General features: G+C 54.2%; 1 protein-coding gene across 1 annotated transcript; it reads right to left on the bottom strand.

Moving 5' to 3' along the window:
• Nucleotides 1–45: 45 nt before the first annotated feature.
• Nucleotides 46–23,412, bottom strand: zfyve26 (zinc finger, FYVE domain containing 26). Its single transcript, XM_084684670.1, has 41 exons — nt 23,278–23,412; nt 22,322–22,661; nt 21,944–22,019; nt 21,674–21,757; nt 21,017–21,518; nt 20,595–20,719; nt 20,234–20,398; nt 19,986–20,074; nt 19,650–19,795; nt 19,269–19,469; nt 18,573–19,157; nt 18,096–18,251; nt 17,563–17,711; nt 16,896–17,139; nt 16,523–16,783; nt 16,305–16,424; nt 15,724–15,894; nt 15,156–15,392; nt 14,591–14,696; nt 13,102–13,940; nt 12,007–12,206; nt 11,703–11,807; nt 11,428–11,550; nt 11,069–11,242; nt 10,561–10,810; nt 9,911–10,006; nt 9,395–9,579; nt 7,826–7,962; nt 7,576–7,604; nt 7,189–7,328; nt 6,637–6,857; nt 6,395–6,542; nt 6,031–6,240; nt 4,871–5,086; nt 4,384–4,581; nt 3,560–3,768; nt 2,999–3,164; nt 2,624–2,683; nt 2,243–2,425; nt 2,099–2,149; nt 46–1,555 (listed from the first exon to the last, which is right to left on the bottom strand). The coding sequence occupies exons 2-41, from the start codon at nt 22,561–22,563 to the stop codon at nt 1,343–1,345; spliced, it is 7,812 nt and encodes a 2,603-aa protein (XP_084540796.1). The 5' UTR covers nt 22,564–22,661; nt 23,278–23,412; the 3' UTR covers nt 46–1,342.
• Nucleotides 23,413–23,684: the final 272 nt, after the last annotated feature.

The following is a 23,684-nucleotide window of genomic DNA, read 5'->3' as shown; positions in this document are numbered from 1 at the left end:
CTGGATGATGTAGAGGGTAGACTGACCAGTGTAGAGGGGCTGGATGATGTAGAGGGTAAACTGACCAGTGTAGAGGGGCTGGATGATGTAGAGGGTAAACTGACCAGTGTAGAGGGGCTGGATGATGTAGAGGGTAGACTGACCAGTGTAGAGGGGCTGGATGATGTAGAGGGTAGACTGACTGGTATAGAGGGGCTGGATGATGTAGAGGGTAGACTGACTGGATGATGTAGAGGGTAGACTGACCAGAGTAGAGGGGCTGGATGATGTAGAGGGTAGACTGACCAGTGTAGAGGGGCTGGATGATGTAGAGGGTAGACTGACTAGTGTAGAGGGGCTGGATGATGAAGAGGGTAGTCTGACTGGTATAGAGGGGCTGGATGATGTAGAGGGTAGACTGACTGGTATAGAGGGGCTGGATGATGTAGAGGGTAGACTGACCAATGTAAAGGGACTAGATGATGTAGAGGGTAGACTGACCAGTGTAGAGGGGCTGGATGATGTAGAGGGTAGACTGACTGGTATAGAGGGGCTGGATGATGTAGAGGGTAGACTGACTGGTGTAGAGGGGCTGGATGATGTAGAGGGTAGTCTGACTGGTGTAGAGGGGCTGGATGATCTAGAGGGTAGACTGACTGGTGTAGAGGGGCTGGATGATCTAGAGGGTAGACTGACCAGTGTAGAGGGGCTGGATGATGTAGAGGGTAGACTGGTGTAAAGGGACAGACTTGGCAGGTAAAGCTCAACAGTAAACAGTAACACTTCCATTACGTCAAACAGAAACCATTCACTCACTCACATCTAACCCTCAAAAGGCCTGAGGATTCAGATAAATTCTCCCTATCAACAGACAAATTCTTATTTTTCTCTAACGTGGCAGTCCATAATATGTGTAACTGACCGACACACAGGAAGATAAAGACAGACGAAACGGTTAAACGTTGTACCAAGTTTCAAACAATATATCAAGAGGCTTCGCGGTTACTGACAGGAATCCCTTTTCGCTGAGGTAGAACAGAAAACACAGTTCCACAGTCAGCCTGCCATGGGCCTGTCCGACATGTACGGCGCTGTGCAGTAGGAACAGTCTACAGAAGAGCCAGCAAGTGGGTGTGGAGAGCCAGGGCCCCTGGGCCCAGTCAGCACTCAGCCACTTCACCAGGAGAGAGAGAGACAGGGCCTGTCTCAGCCGGAGGGAGGAACCCTCCCCAGCACAGGCCCTTTAAGGAGACCCCCCACCCAGGGCACTTCTAAAGCTGCTGTCTGGCACACGTCAGTTTCCCTGATCCCATCAGGTTCCACCTGGTTCCTCCTGGTTCGACCATCGCTCTCCGCCATGGTGTTACCTGGCGTTGGGCCGGCTAGGCCGCTGCTTGGCGGTCTTGTCCTGGTGTTCCGACAGCCACTGGCGACAGATGCCCTGCATGACGGAGTCTCCGGCGCCCTCCGAGGCCTGGAGAACCTCCTGCACCAGGGGGCTGGCCCGCGACGCCTCCAGCTTCACCGCCTGCAGGTAGGCGGAGCGCAGCTTACTGCACTGCAGATAGGCCTTGATCTGGGGGAAAGGGGGTGGACATAGGATCAGAAGGGATTTTATTTGCCATGAATGTTTGCACAAACAAGGAATTTACTTTAGCAGGGAGGTGCATACATTAAACATATAGGAATATTGAAACTTAAATATGTGGACTAACTATACAAAAGGAGCAAAGTCTAGCTAATAATAAGGGTATTTAGAATAAAAAAAATAAATATAAGTAGCCATAATTTACAATCTAACCTCAAAATACAGATGGGAGAGAGAAGGATACAAGGATACAATAGTGCAAATTGCAATGTGCAGGGTGTCATTGTGCAGATTGTGGCATAGATAAACAGATGTTTATTATAAGCACCTAATTCATTACCATGGGGAAATTATGGAAAGAAGGGGGATTTCAGAGGGGGGAATGTTTTTCAGCAGCACTTTCTATGTTCATCTGTCTTTAGGCATGTGTGGCTGCTCGTGTGGCTTTGGACAGAGGTGAAATGGGTAACATGAAAAATTATGCGATGGAAAATGAGGTTTTGCGAGAAAACGGATCGACCGGGGGCATACCTTGTTCTCTGGGCTTTTCGTTTCCAGAATGAGACTTTCCAACTCTTTAGCCTAATGAAGGAGGGGGGGGGGGGGGAAACAAACGTCAGAACAACGATCCCTCCGAGAAGCGGTAGCAGAAGGACGAGGAGAGCGGAGACTCACGTCTGTGGGCCCCTTGTCGGCGATGGAGACACAACCCAGCACGATGGCGTCACAGTCGCTCTTGGTGGCGGTGCCCGACTCCCCGACGCACTTCAGCAGCTGTCGCACCGCCCCGTACTGTCGCTGGCGCACCAGCCTCTGGCCCGCACGCACGTACACCGCAAGCGCATCCAGCTGGAAGTCCTGGAGATGTCACAGGTAGAGGAGGAAAGGACAGGAAGTGAGATTTGGACAAAAAGTGGGGAGAGGACAGGAGTAAGACGTAAACAGGAAGTGAGGGGTGAACAGGAAGTGGGGAGAGGACAGGACGTGAGGCAGATGACAGGAAGCAAGGAGAGGGAAGGAAGATTGTGTCCAACAAACCAGGGCAAGGTTCTGTACCTGTATGACTCTGTATGCAATGCCGAATCCTTCCTCGATATTCTTCCCACCAAGCATCACCTGCAGCAACAATTAATGTGTAATTTAAATAAATATGTTTATTGAATGTCAAACTGTGTTCACATATGTTTTGCCGCATTACACAAACTTGAGAGAGTTCACGACAGGTGAAGTCAATCATCGAAAACTGTGGTAAATACAGACCATTCCTTGGCTCTAACAACCAAAATACTGTTAGAACTATGCACTTCGAATCCACAATCTTCTGTAGTTACTATATTGTGTGAATGGAATGTAAATGTGCAAATGTGCCATTTGAACATCTGCTTAAGTGGATCCAAAGTCAATTGTAAATGTGAAGAGCCTCCAGCCAACCTTGCAGGCCACGTCGATCTTCATGGTGCTGCCTCCAAACAGGGTGGATGGGGCCCCGGGGGTGCTGGCCGAGGCGCTGGTCTGGAGGGCAGCGGTCTGGGACGCGTTCTCACAGCGGTGCAGGAACCTGGTCACCTCCAGCTGGAGCTCAATGGTGTTCATGTGTCTGAAGCAGAAGCCCACACAAACGACTTGAATCTGGCGTGCATCTGGGTAGAGTTTTCTGGGGTGTTCATTCCAACCAACCCCTCCCTCCCTTTCGCTCACTCTCTCTGATGTTTCTTCCAGGAAAACCATGACTCTTATTGAGGGACTTGTTGCTCTTGTTGGTTAGTTGTAACTGATTTAACTTATTGTACTTACATTGAATTATATTATTGTTGCTTGCTTTCCTACAGGTATACTCTTGCACTTTTGAGGGTAATGTTGTTGAACTGTAACTTGTTTAACTACATGCTCTTATGTTTCTTCCCTTTGGCAGGCATTTGCTTTTTACAATGTATGTTTTGGGGGCTATCTCGTTGGTTATGATCACTGACCTATGCACCCCCCCCCCCTCACCTGGACACGTCACTGGAGGACATCTTCTTCCTGAAGGAGTTGAGGGTGGACTTCCTGCGGCCGGCCCCGCGGGCCTGCTGCTCCTGCAGGAAGGTCTTCAGGTGCTCCTTGGCCCGCACCAGCCAGCGCTGCTGCTCGCCCAGCTGCAGGTAGGACTGGGCCCCACGGGTGAAGAAGCAGATACACGTCATGGCTGCCCGCACGTGGTCCTGCCGGGGTGGGGGAGACATTAGGGGAGAGAGGGAGAGGAGGTGGAGAGGGAGGGAGAGGAGGTGGAGAGAGAGGGAGAGGAGGTGGGGAGGGAGGGAGAGGAGGTGGGGAGAGAGGGAGAGGAGGTGGGGAGGGAGGGAGAGAGAGGAGGTGGGGAGAGAGGGAGAGGATGTGGGGAGAGAGGGAGAGGATGTGGGGAGGGAGGGAGAGGAGGTGGGGAGAGAGGGAGAGGATGTGGGGAGGGAGGGAGAGGATGTGGGGAGGGAGGGAGAGGATGTGGGGAGAGATGGAGAGGAGGTGGGGAGAGATGGAGAGGAGGTGGGGAGAGAGGGAGAGGAGGTGGGGAGAGAGGGAGAGGAGGTGGGGAGAGAGGGAGAGGAGGTGGGGAGAGAGGGAGAGGATGTAGGGAGAGAGGGAGAGGATGTAGGGAGAGAGGGAGAGGATGTAGGGAGAGAGGGAGAGGATGCGGGGAGAGGAGTGGGGATAGGGAGACGTTCAGTATTGTGAGCATCTGGACCCTCAACACACAACAGGGAAGCGCAGAGAGGGCGCAGCTCTGGATGAAAGCGTCCGACAAGCGAATCGACGGTGCAAAAGGGGCGGTGCAGACCCACCATCATGAACTGCTGCAGCTGGTACAGGGTGTGGAAGTGCCCTCGTCTCTGCAGCAGCTGGCAGGAGGCCATGAGGTAGCGTCCGCACGCCTCCTGGCCCGGGTCCAGCCCCTCCAGCAGGCCCTGCAGCGCCCCCAGCTGGCCGCGCTCCAGACTGGGCTGCAGGATCCCCTCCAGGAACACCTCCTCTGGACACTGCTGCTCACACACACACACACACACACACACACACACACACACACAGGGTTACGGTCACACGCACAGCAGAGCCATTTGGACTGAAATGCTCGATTTCAAACGTCCCCAACACAGCAAACAAGCAGATGGGAAGAATACACAAATATATACAATATTTTTGAACAAAATAATGAATGACACAAATTAATAATTGTTCTATTGTATTATTATATCATATTTAAAAAATGATCTGTTATCAAATAGACTGATGCAGTGTGCATATAGTACTGGATGGGATCAGAGTGGTGACCTTGAGGAGCAGGTGAGCCAGGGCCTCCCTCATGTGACCGTGGCGCATGTAGAAGCTGATGAGGGCCAGGTGGGTGCCGTAGCTCAGCAGGTAGTGCAGGCTCTCCTGCAGCAGGGGGCTGAGCTGGGCCGGGCTCTCTGGGACCTCCAGAGGCCCCGGCTCTGCCAGAGCCTCCTCCAGCTCCCAGAGGGACGCCAGGATGTCCTCGCTGGGGGGCTGACACACACACACACACACAGACACACATACACAGAGACCCACACACACACACACACACACACACACACACACAGAGACACACACGCAGAGACCCACACACAGAGACACACACACACACACACACACAAAGACACACACACCCCCAGACACACACACAAACACGTGATTAGTCAAAATTGAAAGACAAAAGGAGGAGAGCCAGAGACAATAACCACCATTACTCCCCCCAGACACCAGACTGAAGCTGATTCCCAGGGGTGTGTTACATAAGCCTCCCGCAAATCAGTTCAGTCCATCAAAAGGACCATTCTGTGTTCTGTTTTTTCGACAAAAAGGAGACCGGCTCCAAGGACGATTGCTCACAGTCGGTGAACACAAAGCTAACACTCTGTGACGCGGCTCGACTGAAGAACGGGCCGATCCGTTCTCTGCCCAGAAGAAAGCTGCTCAGGAACACTGCTGGGTTCTCAAGCCCCGAGGCCATGAATCTCCCTTTCCTTTTTTCTTGCCTCCTGGTCCCAGCAGAGAGGGAGAGAGCTAGCCTGTCCTGGCACAACAGACAGAGCCCCTCTGAAGACTGCAGCTCTGTGTCCTGAGACCTGGAACACCACACTTTCCCTACCCGCTGAGGTTAGCCCTGACCTTCAGTCACTTATGTAACTGGTTCCCGTGGGAGGACAGGAACGCCACTGTCCTCCCAGGGGAAGCTGAAATGAGCCCACACGCGGCTGGGTAAAACAATGGGGATCGCAGCGAGACCGCTCCTCTGGATCGGACCACCCAAGTTCCGTTCAAACGAGGCACTTTAAAATCACTGTTAAGCTAACTGATCAAAAGGTTAAGTGCATCACGTAAAACATTGTTTGTTTTTTTTAAGAATCCCAAATGAGGCATGGTATTCCCGCCCCCTCCTGTCGAAGGGAGGTGGTCCTGTGAGGTACCATGGTCAGAGTGGGTCGGACGGTGGCCTCCAGGTGCTGGACGATGTCCTGCAGCAGGCGCGCGCCCAGGTTCAGCTGGTTTCGGTCCACGGGCACCTTCAGGCAGCGGGAGAACTTCTCCCGGGCCCCGGAGAGCTGGCCGGCCTTCAGGGAGGCCATGCCCCACGCGTGCCACACGCCCCCCGGGTCCAGGCCGCTCTTAGTGGACACCTGCAGGAGCAGAGAGGGGGCGGGCTCTCACAGTGGGCACACAAGCACACGGGGCAGCACTTTGACTTTCGTGCAAACTGGAGCATGTACAGACTACGCAGACCGGCATACAGACGCAACCTAACGTAGGTAAATACACACACAGCACACACACCTCTACAGCTAGCTGGTAGTGCTCAGCCTCCAGCAGCTGGTTGCGCAGGCGAGTGACGGCCGAGGTCTCGAGGATGTCGTCCAGCGAGGGGATGTCCTTGTAGTTGGCCGCCACCAGGATCTTCAGCACGTCCACTTTGCTGATGTAGCTGCACCCAAGAGGAACACAGCTCAGGAACCACACGGAGGAGGGGGGGGGGGGAAACGCAGCAGGAACCCGGCGGGAACGTGGCCCGTCCTCACCTGTCGCAGAGGGCCAGATCCTGGCTGCGTCCGACGGTGACGAACATGAGCTTGGCGCTGAAGATCAGCTGGCGCATGATGTCCGTGAGCAGGCGGGCGTCCACCTCGGGGCTGGTCAGCTGGCGGGACAGGGAGCGGCAGTGGGCGATCAGCTGGTGGCCGCAAGCCATCTGGTCGCTGTGGAGGGAGAGGATGGCCACACACAGGGACGCGCTGGGAGCCTGGAGGAGGAGGGGGGGGGGGGAGTGGAGGAGGAGAGGAGGATGAAGGAGGGGGGATGGGATAGGGGGAGAGACCGGAAGTTAGAGAGAAGGAGAGAGAGGGATGAGTAGGGCCAGCTCAGTCTGGTGATGTCATTCATCAAGGACATGACAGTGTGGTGATGTCATCAAGGACAGGACACTGGCCAGCTTGCTTGATGCACCTGCTTCAGTATGATTTACAATACACACACTGAATGTGAAAACAGTATGGTCAGTCTGCTGCAGAGAAACTCAAAGCCCTGGTCTCAGAGCCACACCTTCTAAGAGTAGAACCCTAGTAGAACCAGACCTGCTCATAGTAGAACTCGCTATGCAGCTGCAGGTTCTCTGCAGGGTCGGTGCTGAGGCGGAACATTCTGTGGTGGACCTCGGGCAGCTGCAGCCTCTCCTCCGCTCCCCCCTCTGGAGACACGGGGCTGCCTGTTACTGCTTCACCGAGTGAAAGAGAGAGAGAGAGACACAAGTGACAGAGCGAAAAAGTAAGAGAGAGAGAGAGAGAGAGTCATTTAAAACAACTCCCTGGACCAGAGCCGATTCCTAAAGCACTCAGCACATTATTTATTATTCGAGGTGACCCTCTGCTCTGTGTTAGAACAGTTACACCCTCAGGAGTCACAGAGCATGCCATGTGGAAAGAAAACCTGACCAGACGCCGGTTTGAAGAAGAAGTGTTTACCTTCAGCCTCCTCCAGCTCCTCATCCAAACTAGGGAGAAGAAACGCAACGACGGAAAATCAAGAGTCGTAACACACAACAGCGACACACACACACACACATCTGAGGTACAGCCTGGGGGGGGTAGAGCAACTGGCAGCAGAACAAGTTCAAATCCCCCCCCCCCCGTGAGACGCTTTGGATAAAAAGCCTCCGCTCGACGTTAGTACATCTGAGCGGGTCTGCGCGGCGGGTGTGTGAAGGGGACCTACTCTGGGTGGAAGAAGGAGTAACACTGGTCACACACTCGCACTTCCTCCTCCGAACAGCCCTCCACGGGCATCCTGCGCCCGGAGCACGCCTGGCACACCAGGCGGCCACACCTGCGACAGTGGTGCCGCCGGTTAAACTGACGAGGAGGAGGGGGGAGAGGAATAAGAGAGGGAGGAGGGGGAAATAGGAGAAGAGGGAGGAGAACATAGGAGATGGGGGGAGGAGAGGGGAGAGGAATGAGAGAGGAATGAGAGAGGGAGGAGAACATTGGAGGAAGGGGGAGGAGAGGGAAGAGGAATGAGAGAGGAATGAGAGAGGGAGGAGAACATTGGAGGAGGGGGGAGGAGAGGGGAGAGGAATGAGAGAGGGATGAGAGAGGGAGGAGAACATTGGAGGAGGGGGGAGGAGAGGGGAGAGGAATGAGAGAGGGAGGAGAGAGGGAGGAGAACATTGGAGGAGGGGGGAGGAGAGGGAAGAGGAATGAGAGAGGGAGGAGAACATTGGAGGAGGGGGGAGGAGAGGGAAGAGGAATGAGAGAGGAATGAGAACATTGGAGGAAGGGGGAGGAGAGGGAAGAGGAATGAGAGAGGAATGAGAGAGGGAGGAGAACATTGGAGGAGGGGGGAGGAGAGGGGAGAGGAATGAGAGAGGGATGAGAGAGGGAGGAGAACATTGGAGGAGGGGGGAGGAGAGGGGAGAGGAATGAGAGAGGGAGGAGAAAGAAGAGGAGAACATAGGAGGAGGGGGAGGAGAGGGAAGAGGAATGAGAGAGGGAGGAGAGAGGGAGGAGAACATTGGAGGAGGGGGGAGGAGAGGGAAGAGGAATAAGAGAGGAATGAGAGAGGGAGGAGAACATTGGAGGAGGGGGGAGGAGAGGGGAGAGGAATGAGAGAGGAATGAGAGAGGGAGGAGAACATTGGAGGAGGGGGGAGGAGAGGGGAGAGGAATGAGAGAGGGAGGAGAACATTGGAGGAGAACATTGGAGGAGGGGGGAGGAGAGGGAAGAGGAATAAGAGAGGAATGAGAGAGGGAGGAGAACATTGGAGGAGGGGGGAGGAGAGGGAAGAGGAATGAGAGAGGGAGGAGAACATTGGAGGAGGGGGGAGGAGAGGGAAGAGGAATGAGAGAGGGAGGAGAAAGAAGAGGAGAACATAGGAGGAGGGGGAGGAGAGGGAAGAGGAATGAGAGAGGGAGGAGAACATTGGAGGAGGGGGGAGGAAAGGGAAGAGGAATAAGAGAGGAATGAGAGAGGGAGGAGAACATTGGAGGAGGGGGGAGGAGAGGGGAGAGGAATGAGAGAGGGAGGAGAACATTGGAGGAGGGGGGAGGAGAGGGAAGAGGAATGAGAGAGGGAGGAGAAAGAAGAGGAGAACATTGGAGGAGGGGGGAGGAGAGGGGAGAGGAATAAGAGAGGAATGAGAGAGGGAGGAGAGAGGGAGGAGAACATTGGAGGAGGGGGGAAAAACCGGGGGACAAAAGAGAGGAAGAACACACCGACGTTAACTCCATTCACTGGAATCTCAGGGATTTTCTGGTTTGGGGCTGGCGTCGTCTCCCAGGTGACTCACCATGGTGAACCTCTCACGCTGGCACACCATGCAGACGTGCTGCTGGGGGTCGGGGACCCAGTCTCGGCGGGCGGGCGGCTTGTCGGGGGGCTGGAACTGGGCTGGGGAGCGCTGCCTCCTGCCGGCGGAGCCCTGCTCCTTGCCTCGGTCGGAGGAGGAGGAGGGCGTGTGTATGGGTGTGCTGCCTGAAACCCACCCCAGGAGCAACACAGCACTGTGTAACACTTCAGAACAGGCTCAGAACATACCAGAACATGTGTAAATCCTATTCAAACGTTTCAAATACTATTCCACGGTACAAAACAGTACAAAACAAACATAATACTAAAACACATCTTCCGATATCCGACGTGGTACACAATATTTCAACGTTTAAAAAAATACTATTAAAATGGCCGAACATGCTCGATGTAAAAATGAATCTTCAAATGCTATAAAATAGTATCAAAATATTCCGGTACAATTGAGTTGGAACGACAGCAGCTGTGTGGATATCAGTATGTGGTGCTGGGTCACCTGTGGAGGAGGTGGGGGACTCTCTCCGGGGGGAGGGGGGGCAGCTGTCCAGGGCAGGACACTGGGACAGGGCCTCCTGCAGGCTGATGACTGAGTCTGAGGGGGCAAAGAAGGGGGATCATCATAGCACCTGTAGCTTAGACTGCACCTGTATCCACCTGCATGACCGAGTTCGATGAACAGATAACAGTGTTAATCTGTTAATCTAGATTATAATCTAGTGCACTAGATTAACAGGCAGAGTGTACTAGATTAACAAGCAGAGTGTACTAGATTAACAGGCAGAGTGTACTAGATTAACAGGCAGAGTGTACCATATTAACAGGCAGAGTTTACTAGATTAACAGGCAGAGTGCACTAGATTAACAGGCAGAGTGCACTAGATTAACAGGCAGAGTGCACTAGATTAACAGACAGAGTGCACTAGATTAACAGGCAGAGTGTACCATATTAACAGGCAGAGTGTACTAGATTAACAGGCAGAGTGCACTAGATTAACAGGCAGAGTGCACTAGATTAACAGGCAGAGTGCACCAGATTAACAGACAGAGTGCACTAGATTAACAGGCAGAGTGTACTAGGCCTGAGCGTGACTTCTCTCAGCCTGGTGTTAGTCCTATGACAGGCGGAGGGTCCTAGCCAGGCCTCACCTGAGCGTGACCTCTCTCGGGGGGCGTAGGGGAAGTCCAGAGCCTTGCAGGCGTACTGGGCCAGGAGGCGGTCCACGTCCGCGGGGCCCAGGCCCGCCTCCTGGCCCAGCAGAGGGGGGCGGAGGGTGCGGAGCGCCAGCTGGACCCAGTCCACCTTCAGGTTCATCAGCAGCTGCTCCAGCATGAGCAGGGGCTCCGCCAGCAGGTGGAAGTAGTCCTGCCTGGCCGACTGGGGCATGGTCAGCAGCACCTGGAGGGGGAGGGGGGGGAGAGGGTGAGGGTGAGGGAGGGTGGAGGAAGAGAGATGGGGGAGGGGGAGATGGACAACATGGAAGGGTAAGTGGAAGATGGTGAGGGGGGGGGGGAAGAGAGAGATCGGGTGAGAGATGGGGGAGGGGGAGATGGAGGAGGGCGAAAGATTGAAGTTTGAGTCCGGATTACGGACGGAGAAAGACGCGATATTTTGAAGATACGCACTGCAGTAGTGGCGAGTTAGCGTAGGACTGACCTTGGAGCCCAGGTGCAGGGCGTGAATGTGGCGCTGGCGGGCCGGGGACACTTGGCTCTGGAAGTGTAGCGTCAGGTAGTCGGACAGGAAGTGAACAGCAGCCAATCCGGGGCGTCGGTCCAGGGCTTTCTCACACACCTCCAGGCCCAGGGTGTCGGACAGGCCCTCGAGGAGCTGGACACAGAAGCACGGTCTCTTACAACAAGCTCTCGCGGCACATGCTGATTGGCTGCCGGCCAGGTTTTACAAACAGCTGTGCTCTGATTGGTCATACGGGCAGTCTACACAGCCATATGAACCAGACAATGTACCTTCCTTCATCTCTCCCCAGCTGTGTGAGAGCTGTGCTCTCCTCTCACCTGGCAGGCCTGCTGTGTGTGGCCCTGCTCCAGCAGGTGCAGCAGGTGTTCTGTCCTCAGCTGCAGGGTCAGCTGCTCCGACCCAGAGTACATCTGCAGCCAGCGGTCACACAGGGAGAACTCCTGCAAGACACACACACACGCGTCAGATACACACACACACACGTCAGATACACACACACACACACACGTCAGATACACACACACACGTCAGATACACACACACACACACACAGATGTATCAGAGAAGGGGGTAACAGAGCATTGGCACCCACCCTGGCCGCCAGCATCATAGCCAGCACAGACTCAGGGTCCTGTTTCGATGATGACCTCACTTCCTGCCACGTTGTCCATGGCAACGGGGGCTGCAGGTTCAACATCTGAAGGGAGGCAACAATAGGAGAGGTTAACATAACACTACACAGGTCACATTCAAAGTCTGTTTCCAGATAGTCTACATATGTATATGGCCTTAGAGATAACGTACTACATTTACATTTCATATACTATATATTTTCTTAATATAACAGATGCTTTTATCCAAAGAAACATATAAAGTACATAGACATGTGTACATACCAAATGATAGACGTCCAGCTCGCTCTTGCGGAGCTCCAGGTCTTTCCTCAGGGCCGGGGGCAGGTGGGGCTCGTTCAGGCAGAACTCCAGCAGGTCCAGGCAGCCGTCCAGGGGCCACAGCTGGAGGCCCTGCAGGGCCACACGGCCCCTCAGACCAGGGTCCTGCACACGGAGCAGCTGCACCACGCCACCAGCCCCGTCTGGACACACACACACAGAGGGAGAGAGACATGGAGGGAGAGAGACATGGAGGGAGAGAGACATGGAGAAGGAGATATGGAGGGAGAGAGAGAGAGGAAGGGAGAGAGACATAGAGAAGGACACATGGAGGGAGAGAGACATGGAGGGAGAGAGACATGGAGAAGGAGATATGGAGGGAGAGAGAGAGAGGAAGGGAGAGAGACATAGAGAAGGACACATGGAGGGAGAGAGACATGGAGGGAGAGAGACATGGAGGGAGAGAGACATGGAGAAGGAGATATGGAGGGACAGAGAGAGAGGAAGGGAGAGAGACATAGAGAAGGACACATGGAGGGAGAGAGAGATGGAGGGAGAGAGACATGGAGGGAGAGCAAGATATGGAGTTAGCAGGAGCCAGGTAAGTGTTTAAAAGAAATTACGTTGGACTGGGAACTGCAACAGGAATGATATTATAGAGGTTATGTTTAAATGTTAACAGAACATTTATTTAACTTTTTCTATTGAATGATATGATTTATGGTACCAAGTATATTAATCTAAAGTCAAAATTGATCACAATTCTACATGATTTTCACATGCCTGATTCTTTATCTTACTTGTGAGAAGGTTGATTGCTTTGTTTACTGAGTTATGCATTTTATCTAGGTACTTCTCTGTGATTAAAGTGGACAATCCGGACAAGTTAAATCATCTAGATGCAACTGATTGCAACTGCAATTCTGACTTCAGACCAGTAAACTTGGCGCAGGAATTCATGCTATTTGTTTCAAATTGAAATAAATACACTCATTTTAGTAGGACTTATTGTTTTCTCTGTCTCCCCCAACCCTCTACTTCAATCCCATATTCAATACTGTCCCGCCTCGTTGCTGCGGTGATGACAGGTCCTCTCACCCTCCAGTGCGGCACAGGCCAGCAGGCGGTCCCTCAGCGCCCCCTCCTGGACGTCCAGCCTGTACAGCTCCAGCAGGCTGAGGGCCCGGCCCAGCTCCCCCGAGGACAGAGCCTGCTGGAAGGCCTGGGCGGCCACCGCCTGCGCCGCCCCCGGCTGGAGCCCCGACAGCAGCAGGCCCGCCAGGGGCTTCCCACAGAGGGTGGCTCCCAGCCCCGCCTCCTCCCCCACGGGCAGCTCCCCCAGCACGGGCTGGGCCATGGTGTGGAGGTAGGCCCGCAGGATGGGGAACTCTCTCAGCAGAATGTCCGCTTCCCGGGAGATCTGCTCGGCATCCAGCGCTACCTCCTTACGCCCGCTGAAGTAGGAAGAGAAGCCGGACCAGCCGGACGGCGGGGCCCGGGCCGCCCCACGGCCCCGGCTGGCGCTCAGGCACGCCAGCGCAGCCAGGAGAGGGGAGCGGGACTTCAGGAAGGACAGGGAGGACGGCGTGAGGAGGAACGAGGAGGAGGAGGGGGCTGGAGTGGAGGAGAGGGGTGGGGAGGAGGACAGGCTGGTAGGGGAGGCTGTGATCTCCTCTGGTGAGGACTCCGACCCAGAGCTGGCGTCTGACGGGGCCTCGGCCAGGCCCAGCGTGGTGAGGTGCTCCTGGGCGTGCTGCTGGAGGAGCTCCTCCAGGCTGGCCGTCCCGAACACGGCCCTGTCGCCCGGGCCGCCCTCCCCAGTCTCCCCTCCGGCCCCGGGGCCCCAAGACCAGACGGGCAGGGCCTCACAGCAGCGCTCCAGCACCACCTGCTGGACGCTCAGACGAAGGCCCTCCTGCTGCAGCAGAGACAGCAGCCTGGAGACACACACACACAATCACAGACACACAGAAGGTCAGACACACACACACACACACACACACAATCACAGACACACAGAGGGTCAGACACACACACACACACGCGCAATCACAGACACACAGAAGGTCAGACACACACACACAAAAACGGGAAGATACACATATAAAATCAAGTTGTACTCGTATTGCCATTTTTGCAAGCAGTGTTATTCAGGGCTTCACAGCTGTCCACAGACCAGCACACAACATTCCACCTAAACCCTCAGAGACCCCAACAGAAATTACGAGAATTAGGCAACCACAGAAACACATAATGAACTATGAACTCATGACTGTTCCGTCTCTGCCCCCAGGCCTGCTGTGGTAAACAGTTAATCACTAGAAATGTCTATTCAATTCACTGATCTGTGTTAGGGGTCAATGCTAATGACTTGAGTATGACGGGCTTAACAGGGTGTTGTTTAGTTTCTGGAGAAGGGACTCCCTCTCATTGAATTAACCCTATCAATGTTTCTTCCATTTCTTTTCTCGCTTTTTGGGGAGTTTTTCCATTTTGTTCTCTGGGGTTTTAGCTTGGTTATTGGTGCTGATAGTGACTTATCTTGTAGAAAGGGCTATCCCACTAAGGCCTGATTTGTGGCTCCTACCTGTCAGGGGAGACCTGCCTCTCAAACAGCAGGTGAGACAGCAGCTGGGAGGGAGCCTGCAGGAGAACCAGGAGAGGGTTCCCCAGCTTCACCTCCACGCTCTGGTCTGGGAGGGGGAGAGGAGAGGAGAGAGGAGAGGAGGGGAGAGGGAGGAGAGGAGAGGAGGGGAGGGGAGGGGAGAGGAGAGGAGGGGGGAGAAGAGAGGAGGGGAGGAGAGAGGGAGGGGAGGAGAGAGGGAGGGGATGGGGAGAGGAGGAGAGGAGAGAGGGAGGGGATGGGGAGAGGAGGAGAGGAAAGAGGAAGGGGAGAGGGGAGAGGAGGATAGGAGAGGAGAGAAGGAGGCGAGGGGAGGAGGAGAGAGGAGGGGAGGAAAGGAAAGAGGGAGGGGAGAGGATGAGAGGAGAGGAGAGAGGAGGAAATAGGGAGAGGCAGTTAGATCCAACCTTGTGTTAAGGCTTTCCAACCCTGTGTGCCAGGAAGATCTACATTCCTGTAGGCATCTCTCCAGGAACAGGGTTGAAGTGTACACCTACACGAGGGCATTCCTCCGGGAGGGACCACTCACCCTCGGAGCCCAGGCTGCGCACCAGCACGGACGTCAGCACGTTGACGTAGTCCAGGAAGCTGCGCATGTAGTCGGGCCTGGCAGGGACGCCGTCGGGCTCGAAGGGGCAGAGCTGGTCCAGGGAGCGGAGCAGCTGCTTCATGGCGGTGCGGACCGGGTGGGCGTCCAGCTCCGAGGGCTTCAGGCCGGCCTGCTCCACCAGCGCCGCCAGCACGGCCCCGCCCACACGGGCCTCCGCTACAGACCAATCGGAGGGGAGAGACACCTGGTGTTAGAATACCACCAGACATGCAACCACTATATACTTCTACACAGCTAATCAGGCGATCATTATACAATACTATAACATTGGACAGAGAACACATCATATATTATAATTTATAGTTAGACAGAAAACACATTATTCTATACAGTTACACACCTATACTTATACGTTTGTTTTATATAAAATTTTAAAAGAATTCATATTAATATCACTACTGCTGAAGATGAGCCCTGTGAATAGACATGCAGGGATCCTTCCCTAAGGATGGAGGGTTCTGGAGGGTTCGGAGGGTGCGGGGCTGACCTGGGACGTCGGTGGCCGAGGCCAGGGGAGGCAGGGTGAGCTCCAGGCGCTGGGAGAGGCCGAGCCAGCCCGCGATGCCCTCCTCACTCAGGACCGGGTGGCAGCTCAGCAGAGCCTCTTGGATGGAGCAGCCGAACGGCCCCGCCACCACCTGCTCTTCTCCGGAACCTTCTACACATGGAGGAGAGACAGGTTAGACACTCTGGTCTCTCCATAACATTCTACACATGGAGGAGAGACTGACTCTGGTATCTCCTTTCCAACAATACTCAAGTAGGATGTTTGATCTTGAACCCTACCATGCCCCCCCCCACACACACACACACACACACACAACCCAGTGACGACATCAAACCGTATGAAACAGACATGAGGACCATTATATATCCTACAGTTTAGACCCAAACAAGGAGGAGAGAATGCTAGGTAGGCACTGTCCACTCGGCAACACTTTACATCAAGGTTACAATAACAACCAAAGCTGTTGCCCTGGGTATTGCTGTGTTGTTGCATGAACATTAATGTAGCCTTAAGGTAAAGTGTCACGGTTCAACACGCTACAAGCGAAGTCTTTGTTTCACCCGTCATGGCTGGGCCCTTGTTGCTGGCTGCGTGATTCAGGATCTTGCTGAGCTGCTGCAGGACCATGGGGAAGCCCCGGATGCCCTCAGGGTGAGGCACTCTGGGATCCACTCTCACCCCTGAGGAGGGCAGAGGGCAGAGGTTAGGGTCAGACGGGGAAATTGCTCGAGTCACTCCCCGGTTCGACCTTATAAAAGGGAGAGAGGATTGACCTCACCTCGGGCCTCCAGGCTGAAGCCCAGCCTCCTCTCAGCCGTGTCCAGCAGCTGGCGGGAGGTCTTCCAGAGCTGGCAGTGGCAGCAGGCCAGGTCGAAGGCAGCCATGGCTGGGGGGCTGAGCTCCTCCAGCAGGGGCAGCAGGCGGGGGCAGGGCCCCGGGGGCAGCCCCAGCCAGTAGCCCTCCTCCAGGCAGGGGACTGGGTGGGCCGTGGTGCTGAGCAGACGCTCACCCACGTCTGAGATGGAGTAGAAGGCCATGCCTGTAGAGACAGAGGCACACACACACCAAGACAGCTTCAACACCGCCTATCATGAGGTTCTTTCCCCTGCATGGTTCCCTTCCCCCCGACAGGGTTGTGGCACGGTAGCTACCGGCTGCAGCCGCGCTGCCGATGGCCTGCAAGGTGGAGCGCCCACTGCTCCCCAGGCGGCTCCTCCCACTTCCTGCGGCCCCCACCGCTCCCAGCCCCTCCGACGAGGAGGACGAGGACGACAGCGACTGGGTCTCGATCTTCTGCTCCACGCGGCCCAGCTCCACCAGAACCTCCTTGTAGCGCTCCATGAAGACCAGCTCACCGCAGCAGGACGACCCCTCCAGGGCGAACATGGTGGCCACCTTCACAGGAAGAGAGGAGGACCTCTTAGTGGTATGCCATCGCTTTGTTTTCTTCTTTTCAGCAGATTTTCTACAATATTCTCCCTAAAAATGTCACAGCTGTTCATGCCAACACTACCAGTCCTGCTAAACTGGTGCAAACGCTATCGGTCAACCCTACCAGTCCTGCTAACGTTACCAGTCCTGCTAGCCTGGTGCTAACATTACCAGTCCTGCTAGCCTGGCGCTAACATTACCAGTCCTGCTAGCCTGGTGCTAAAATTACCAGTCCTGCTAGCCTGGTGCTAACATTACCAGTCCTGCTAGCCTGGTGCTAACATTACCAGTCCTGCTAGCCTGGTGTTAACATTACCAGTCCTGCTAGCCTGGTGCTAACATTACCAGTCCTGCTAGCCTGGTGCTAATTCTACCAGTTGTGCTAACCTCATGGGCCTCCATGAAGTTCCCCCGACGGATGCAGGAGACGAGCAGAGACTCTGGGGGGGACAGCATGGCAGGGACCAGCCAGCTGTGGGCTGCACTACCCACACTCTGCTCCTTGTCCACGCCCCCCGGCCCGGCCACACAGCCGTCTGACAGAACAGTCGCGTTCAGTTATTATTCCTCCATTTTACAATGATTATTATTCAATTTCACGACAAACACTTTCGTCTCACATTTATCTAAAATACCACATCCTCATAAATGAACACGACATGAATATAATACGACACATCCAATGACATTCAAAATACACTGTTATAATTGACGGTATTATCATGATAACATTTGATCATATCCTTCTTTCACGACAGCCACTGAGGAGACAACAGCGATGGAGAAGAACACACTGACACGAAAAAAATAATATAAAAAAATATATAAAAAAACACAGTTGGGTGTGTTGAGATTCAGCCGTCTTAGTGACGCTGGTCTGGCTGGTTTGTCCGTGACAGAGCCAGTGGTGCTTGAGGTACCTGAGGTGCTGGGGCTCAGCTCCCCGTTGAGGTGCTCTGTGGAGGACGGGGGCCTCCCGGGCCCCCTGCGCCTCCTCAGAGAGGAGCTGCTGCTGCCCTGCCTCACAAGGGGGGCAGGGCGCTGGCCGGCCTTGGCATGGGCGGGCCTGTCTGGGGCTGGGGACGACAACAGGGCCTCATCACACTCACACACACACAGACCGTCATGACCCGTGTACGCATTGACATTCACACACTTTGAACACACGCACACACTGGACACACATTCATAAACTGTGAACAAACTGTGAACCCACTCACATCCTGTGTACAGACTGACATTCACACCTAGTAAGCGCGTCGTTTCCCACGTCACCATACCAGACCCAGCTCGAACCCTGTCCACAGACGCCACACTCTGACTATCTCCCAGTCTGGTGTCGCTCACCACTGTCAGTCTCTCAGTCTGCTGTCAATCCCCACCAGTCTGTGACTCACCCCTGCCAGTGGTCTGGTTGCTGGTGATGATCTGTAGCCTCCACTGGGCCTCGGCCGTGTGCTTGGAGAGTCTCTGCAGACGCGCTCCGAACGTGTCGGCCGTCACCGAGCAGCCCAGGCCCTCCGCCACCTCGGCCTGCTCCTGGCCCGCCCGCTGGTCCAAAACACATACACCTTCCAGCCCCTCCCGCAGCAGCTTCAGGAAACCCTCCATCGCTGGCACGTCCACCAGGAAGCCTGCGCAACCCCGGGTCAAGTGGGCCAGGTCCAGGCAGCCGTGCTGGGCCGCAGACGGGAAGTCTGGCTCCCACCTTTCCCTGGAGTCTCCCTCCTCGGCGGCCATTTTGGTTTTGGTTCCTCCAGTGCCATGTTTCCCCACTTCCTTGCTCCCCAGAGCTTGCAAACTTTCTGCTGGCACGCCAGGCCCTGTAGGCGTCTCCTTCTGGTTCTGGGGAGTGAAGTCGGTGCTGGAGAGGAACAGGAGGGAAAAGATGTTCTCCAGGACCTCCAGGCGGAACATGGCAGGCAGGGCCTCCAGGTAAAGCTGGCACTCAGACAGAAAGTGCTGGAACTGTGCCAAACAGCCTGGACAGGGAAGTGAAAGACAAACTCAAATAAATAGCCTAACCACAGCCAGACAAACAGGTGCAGGAACTGACATGTGGGCTTGGCAGTAAATGTGGGGCTTGGCGGTACCTTCTGAGGGAGCTGAGGGCTGGCGTTGGCCCTCGGTTGACTCGGGGTACTGAGGCGAGCCCTCGCAATCCAAACAGGTACTGGGCCTGTGAGCGTTCACACAGAGGGCATAAAGGGCGTACTTCATGGCGCAGAACCCCTGGAACAGAACAACGTTCCTCTGGGCGGCCAGTCTGGGGGCAACCAAGGTGTCCGTTTCCTCTGAAAGGGAAGAAGGAAAGAACCGGTCACCAACGAGAATCGACCGAGACATACTAGAACCACCAGTCTTCATCAGGAATCAACAGGAATCTAATCAAAACCAACAGAGATTTTGGAGGATTTCTAGAGAGATGTCAGAAGACGAGAGGAGACGGAGGGTGGGGGGCGAGGAGAGCGGACCTGCTCCTGAGAGCGTGGGCTGCAGCAGCTCCAGGACCCTGCGCTCCTCGTAGCGGGCCAGGGGGGTCAGGGACAGGAGGATGTGCAGGGCGGAGCGGGTGTCCAGCGAGTGCAGCTGGGAGAGCACAGCCTCGTGGGAGATCCCTCTGCCCCCACACAAGAGAGAAAGAGGCTGAGGATGAGCTGCATTAACACCAGAAACAACGAGGATCGCTCTGACATCACACGGCCACAGGGGAGAGGAACAGGATTTGTAGCATCCGTGGTAACACTGAACAACTCCAGAGCATCATTGTTTTGGAAATCCCTTAAAAAGAGAGGGGGGCATAGACTCACGGGTTGTTCAGGACACACCACTGGAGGACCCTGAGCTGGGAGGACAGCACGTCTGCAAACTCCCTCAGGACAGAGTCGCTGGCCGGGGCCTGAGAACAGACATCCCAGCCAAGACATAAGACATGGGGACGTGGTCTGACCACAAGGGTAAAGCAGCATGGGGACATTGGGAACATGACTCAGGCAGGAAAGGGGCCTGGGACCTGGGGAATGGGGCTTGGGGACTTTGGACAAGGGTGTGGCCCCACCTGGTTGTGGTGGAGGATGGAGAGCAAGGTGTGAGCTGAGTCCAGACTCTGGCACTGTGTCCAGGCCAGCAGCAGTAGTAGGCGGGACAGGGGCTGGAACTCCCCCCTCAGCAGGTCCTGCAGCCTGGGGAAGTCCTCTCGTCGGACCAGGTCCAGAGCTGTGACCTGGAGCAGGAAACCACTGGCTTTACAGGAGTCACGCTTTATCCATTATAGTTATTATTCACAGCTTATTCTACTTTGTATCATATATTCTGTATCTGTATCATAACAGATATAAATGGAGCCTTATCTGGTCCCAAGGTGCAAAACTCAGCTGTTCCTCTATCCCAGCGTACTTAACAGACAGACAGGAACTTACCAACACCTGCTCCAGGAAGTGCTTGCCGCTGCTCAGACACTCAAAATAAATAGTTTTCCATGCTGATGGACGATCACCGTGGCAACATAAGCTGAGGAGGAGCTTCTCTGCTTCAGGAAGGTCCTCTAAGGTGTGGAGGGAAAAGATGGGATGTCAGAAGATTTAAGAGTGTTATCTTAGTCTCAGTGTTAAAAGGTGTAGGGAGGAAACTGAAGTTTAATCGTCTTATGATAACCAACAACTTGCAAAGCCGCCGCAACCACAGGAGCATGAGACTCAAGTGTGACAGAAAGCGCTGACATCAACACACACAATCAAAACCCACTTCCTCATTCACCACAGCTGCGTGACACCACGAGGGCTCGAGCCCTGCAGTCAGCATATGGGTGAACCATCGGTCCTGCGCGAGCCCGGGCTCTCACCGTGTGTGGCGGGCGCGTCGCGGAGCAGGCGGTCTCGCTGCAGCCGGAGGGCAGTGGAGCAGTAGAGGGAGAGGGCGCTGTGGCTGTGCGGCCTGAACAGCGAGCTGAGGACCCGCTCCTCGCGCAGTGCTCCGTGCCTGGCCGCCCAGAGGGCCTCGCACAGCGCCTCCATCTGGGCCCCACCTCCCTGCTCCGAGGGGGTCGGCATCAGAGCCAGCAGGGAGTAGACCTCCTCTGCCCAGCCCTCTCTCGTCTCGGGCTTCCCAACTCTGGCTGTCAGGTAGCGGATGAACGTGTGCTGCAAGGAGGGGTCCCCGTGGGCCCGGGCCTCTCCCAGAGGCCCCTGGAGGGCCAGGGTGAGGGCCCGGGCCAGTCTGGGCCTTTTCTTCTCCAGTAAGGCCTCCAGGCATGACACCACCCCAGCGCCCAGACCACACCCTGTCCCTGACGCCTCGGGTCCCTTTCTCTCCGACTGGCTGTCTAAGAACGCCGCGTGCAATTCCTGTAAGATAAGAGAGAAAGAGGGGGGGGAAAAGAAGAAGATGATCTCAAAAGGCTTCTGGTTGTGACAAGTTGGAAATAGCACATGGCTCACTCCATAGTCTTATCCAGAGTATCCTGTTGTTAGTCTGTGTTTATTGAAGGAAAAGGGGGCACCTTGAGAGTGGCGTCTGGAACGTCATCTCCCAGCTCCTCCAGCAGCAGCAGGAACTCCAGCTCTGTCCTGATCTTCACTGGAACCTGCACGCAACCATGGAAGAGGAGGGCCACTGTGGTTGTTACTACAGCAAGGTTTCCATAGGGTTCAAAGGTCAAAAATAAAAACTACCCCTCACACCTCCCTCACTCCTTACTCCCTCCCCTCTCAGCCCCCCCTTCTTCACCCCCCCCCCCTCCCTCACCACCCCCTCACACCCCACAGCATACCTGATCTTTTGTCCTTGTCTCCAAAACCTGGAGCCAAAACCAAGCCAGCCGGTGAGGACTGCCCATTGTCTCCCATCTAGAGGCAAAGCAAATACTCTGTGAGAAGGCGACTGCCTAGATCTCATGTCATCATTGGCATCCCCTCACTTGTCTAGCACACCACTCAAAACATAGCAGATAGCAGACGCAAGGGCGGACAATAACATTGTCTTATCGTGTCAAACACCAAACAACTGTTGACACTGCTGGTTTATGTGGGAGACAAGCCTGCGGGGAGGAATGAATGTAAATACAAAATAACGCGTATTCTCTCACAGCACAGCTTTGCACTGCTACACAGCTTTTGTATGGGTTTGTAAACAGACATCAGTAACTCACGCCAGGAGGTAGGGATGGCAGACGATGGCCTTGACTATATCCCGCAGCTGTTCTGAGAGTCCTCCGGAAGACGAAGAAGAAGAGAGTTCTCCAGAAGGAGAAGAAGAGAGACCACCAGAGGAGGCAGCCAGCTGGGGAACACAGGCCGCAGCCAGCTCCCACTCCCCATGATGAAGGCAGCGGGTGAAGTAACCCAGCAGGTCCTGGAGGGAGCTCTCTGCCTCTCGGCCCCAGGGGTGCATGACTGCTGTCTGGGGAGTCACTCAGTCACTGCACACAGCAGGTATCAAGCCTTCCCCAAAACAATGCTTTATCACGGACAGTCTTGATCTTGCGTCATCTATAACATATACAAAACAGAAGAATATACAATACTTGACATGTTTCTAACGGTGTGAATACAACTTTACGCCTCCAATAACGATACAACGTCCAGAAATATCGGCATTTTGATCGTTACTGAGATTGTTGACAGAACACAGTTCCACAGTAAACAAACACGCTACCCAAAGAGCAACGGTCGGACGAGGATAGATACAGATTGAATGAGCATGTCTAGCTCATTCAAGGAGTTGATAGTGTTGGTAAACATAGCGATTCATACGTGCTACTGCTAGTCAGACTGACTAGTTTACAAGATGTCAACAAAAGGCGCGTATCTAAATCTGCAAAGACAGTAACTTAATAACAGAAATGTTAAATACGATAGCATGCGGGAAACAATTCATTTAATGTCGACAACTACAGTAGCTGACAACCAGCAATGACAAAGAAGTATACAAGTAACTCCAGGAACAACAGCAACTAGCTAGCCTAGCTAGCTGCTCTAGCTAGTGAGATCATTATTAGGGACAGGCAGTACAAAACTAATTTCCATGCTGACAGTTGATGCAAAATGCGCCAAATACATACCTCGCCAGTTACAATAAGAACACTACTATAATACACGTACTTACTCTTTGTCAAAGTGCATCTATCGTCGTTGTTGTCCCTTTATTCGTCTATATCGAACTGTTTAGTTCGGCGCTTCAGACATGCCAAGGATGGTCATATGACGAGCTCAGCTGATTCAACCGCTGGTTGGTTCAAAGGTTGACAGCTCTGCTCGTGGGCGTGCGCGTTCCAATTATAGCGCAAAACGGAATGACTGAAACTTAAAATAAAAATTAACTAAGCCAAATGCAATGTAAAAAAATTATGATTCTGTTTAGAAATCTCATGAAGTCCTTTGGAAATTAGCAAAAGACTATAAAAAAGGTGTGGTTTCCAGCTGTCAAGGTTTTTCCCCTTTCAACGTACCTACACATATTATAGCCTACTATCTTAGACATAAATATTGGACATAAAGACCATCAAATTGAAA

This window comes from Hypomesus nipponensis, chromosome 3, assembly GCF_054491055.1.
Source record: "Hypomesus nipponensis isolate SF chromosome 3, ASM5449105v1, whole genome shotgun sequence".
NCBI lineage: Eukaryota > Metazoa > Chordata > Actinopteri > Osmeriformes > Osmeridae > Hypomesus > Hypomesus nipponensis.
This window is presented reverse-complemented; position numbering and strand designations above follow the sequence as displayed.

Bases quoted from the DNA above. Each gene is read 5' to 3' on its own strand.
- zfyve26 (XM_084684670.1), bottom strand. From the start codon at position 22,563: ATGCACCCCTGGGGCCGAGAGGCAGAGAGCTCCCTCCAGGACCTGCTG. The intron at 19,796-19,985 runs GTGAGTCTATGC...GTGTGGGGGCAG, and splicing joins TGGTGTGTCCTGAACAACCC to AGGGATCTCCCACGAGGCTG. The intron at 9,580-9,910 runs GTGACCCAGCAC...GGTGGGTTTCAG, and splicing joins GTCCCCCACCTCCTCCACAG to GCAGCACACCCATACACACG.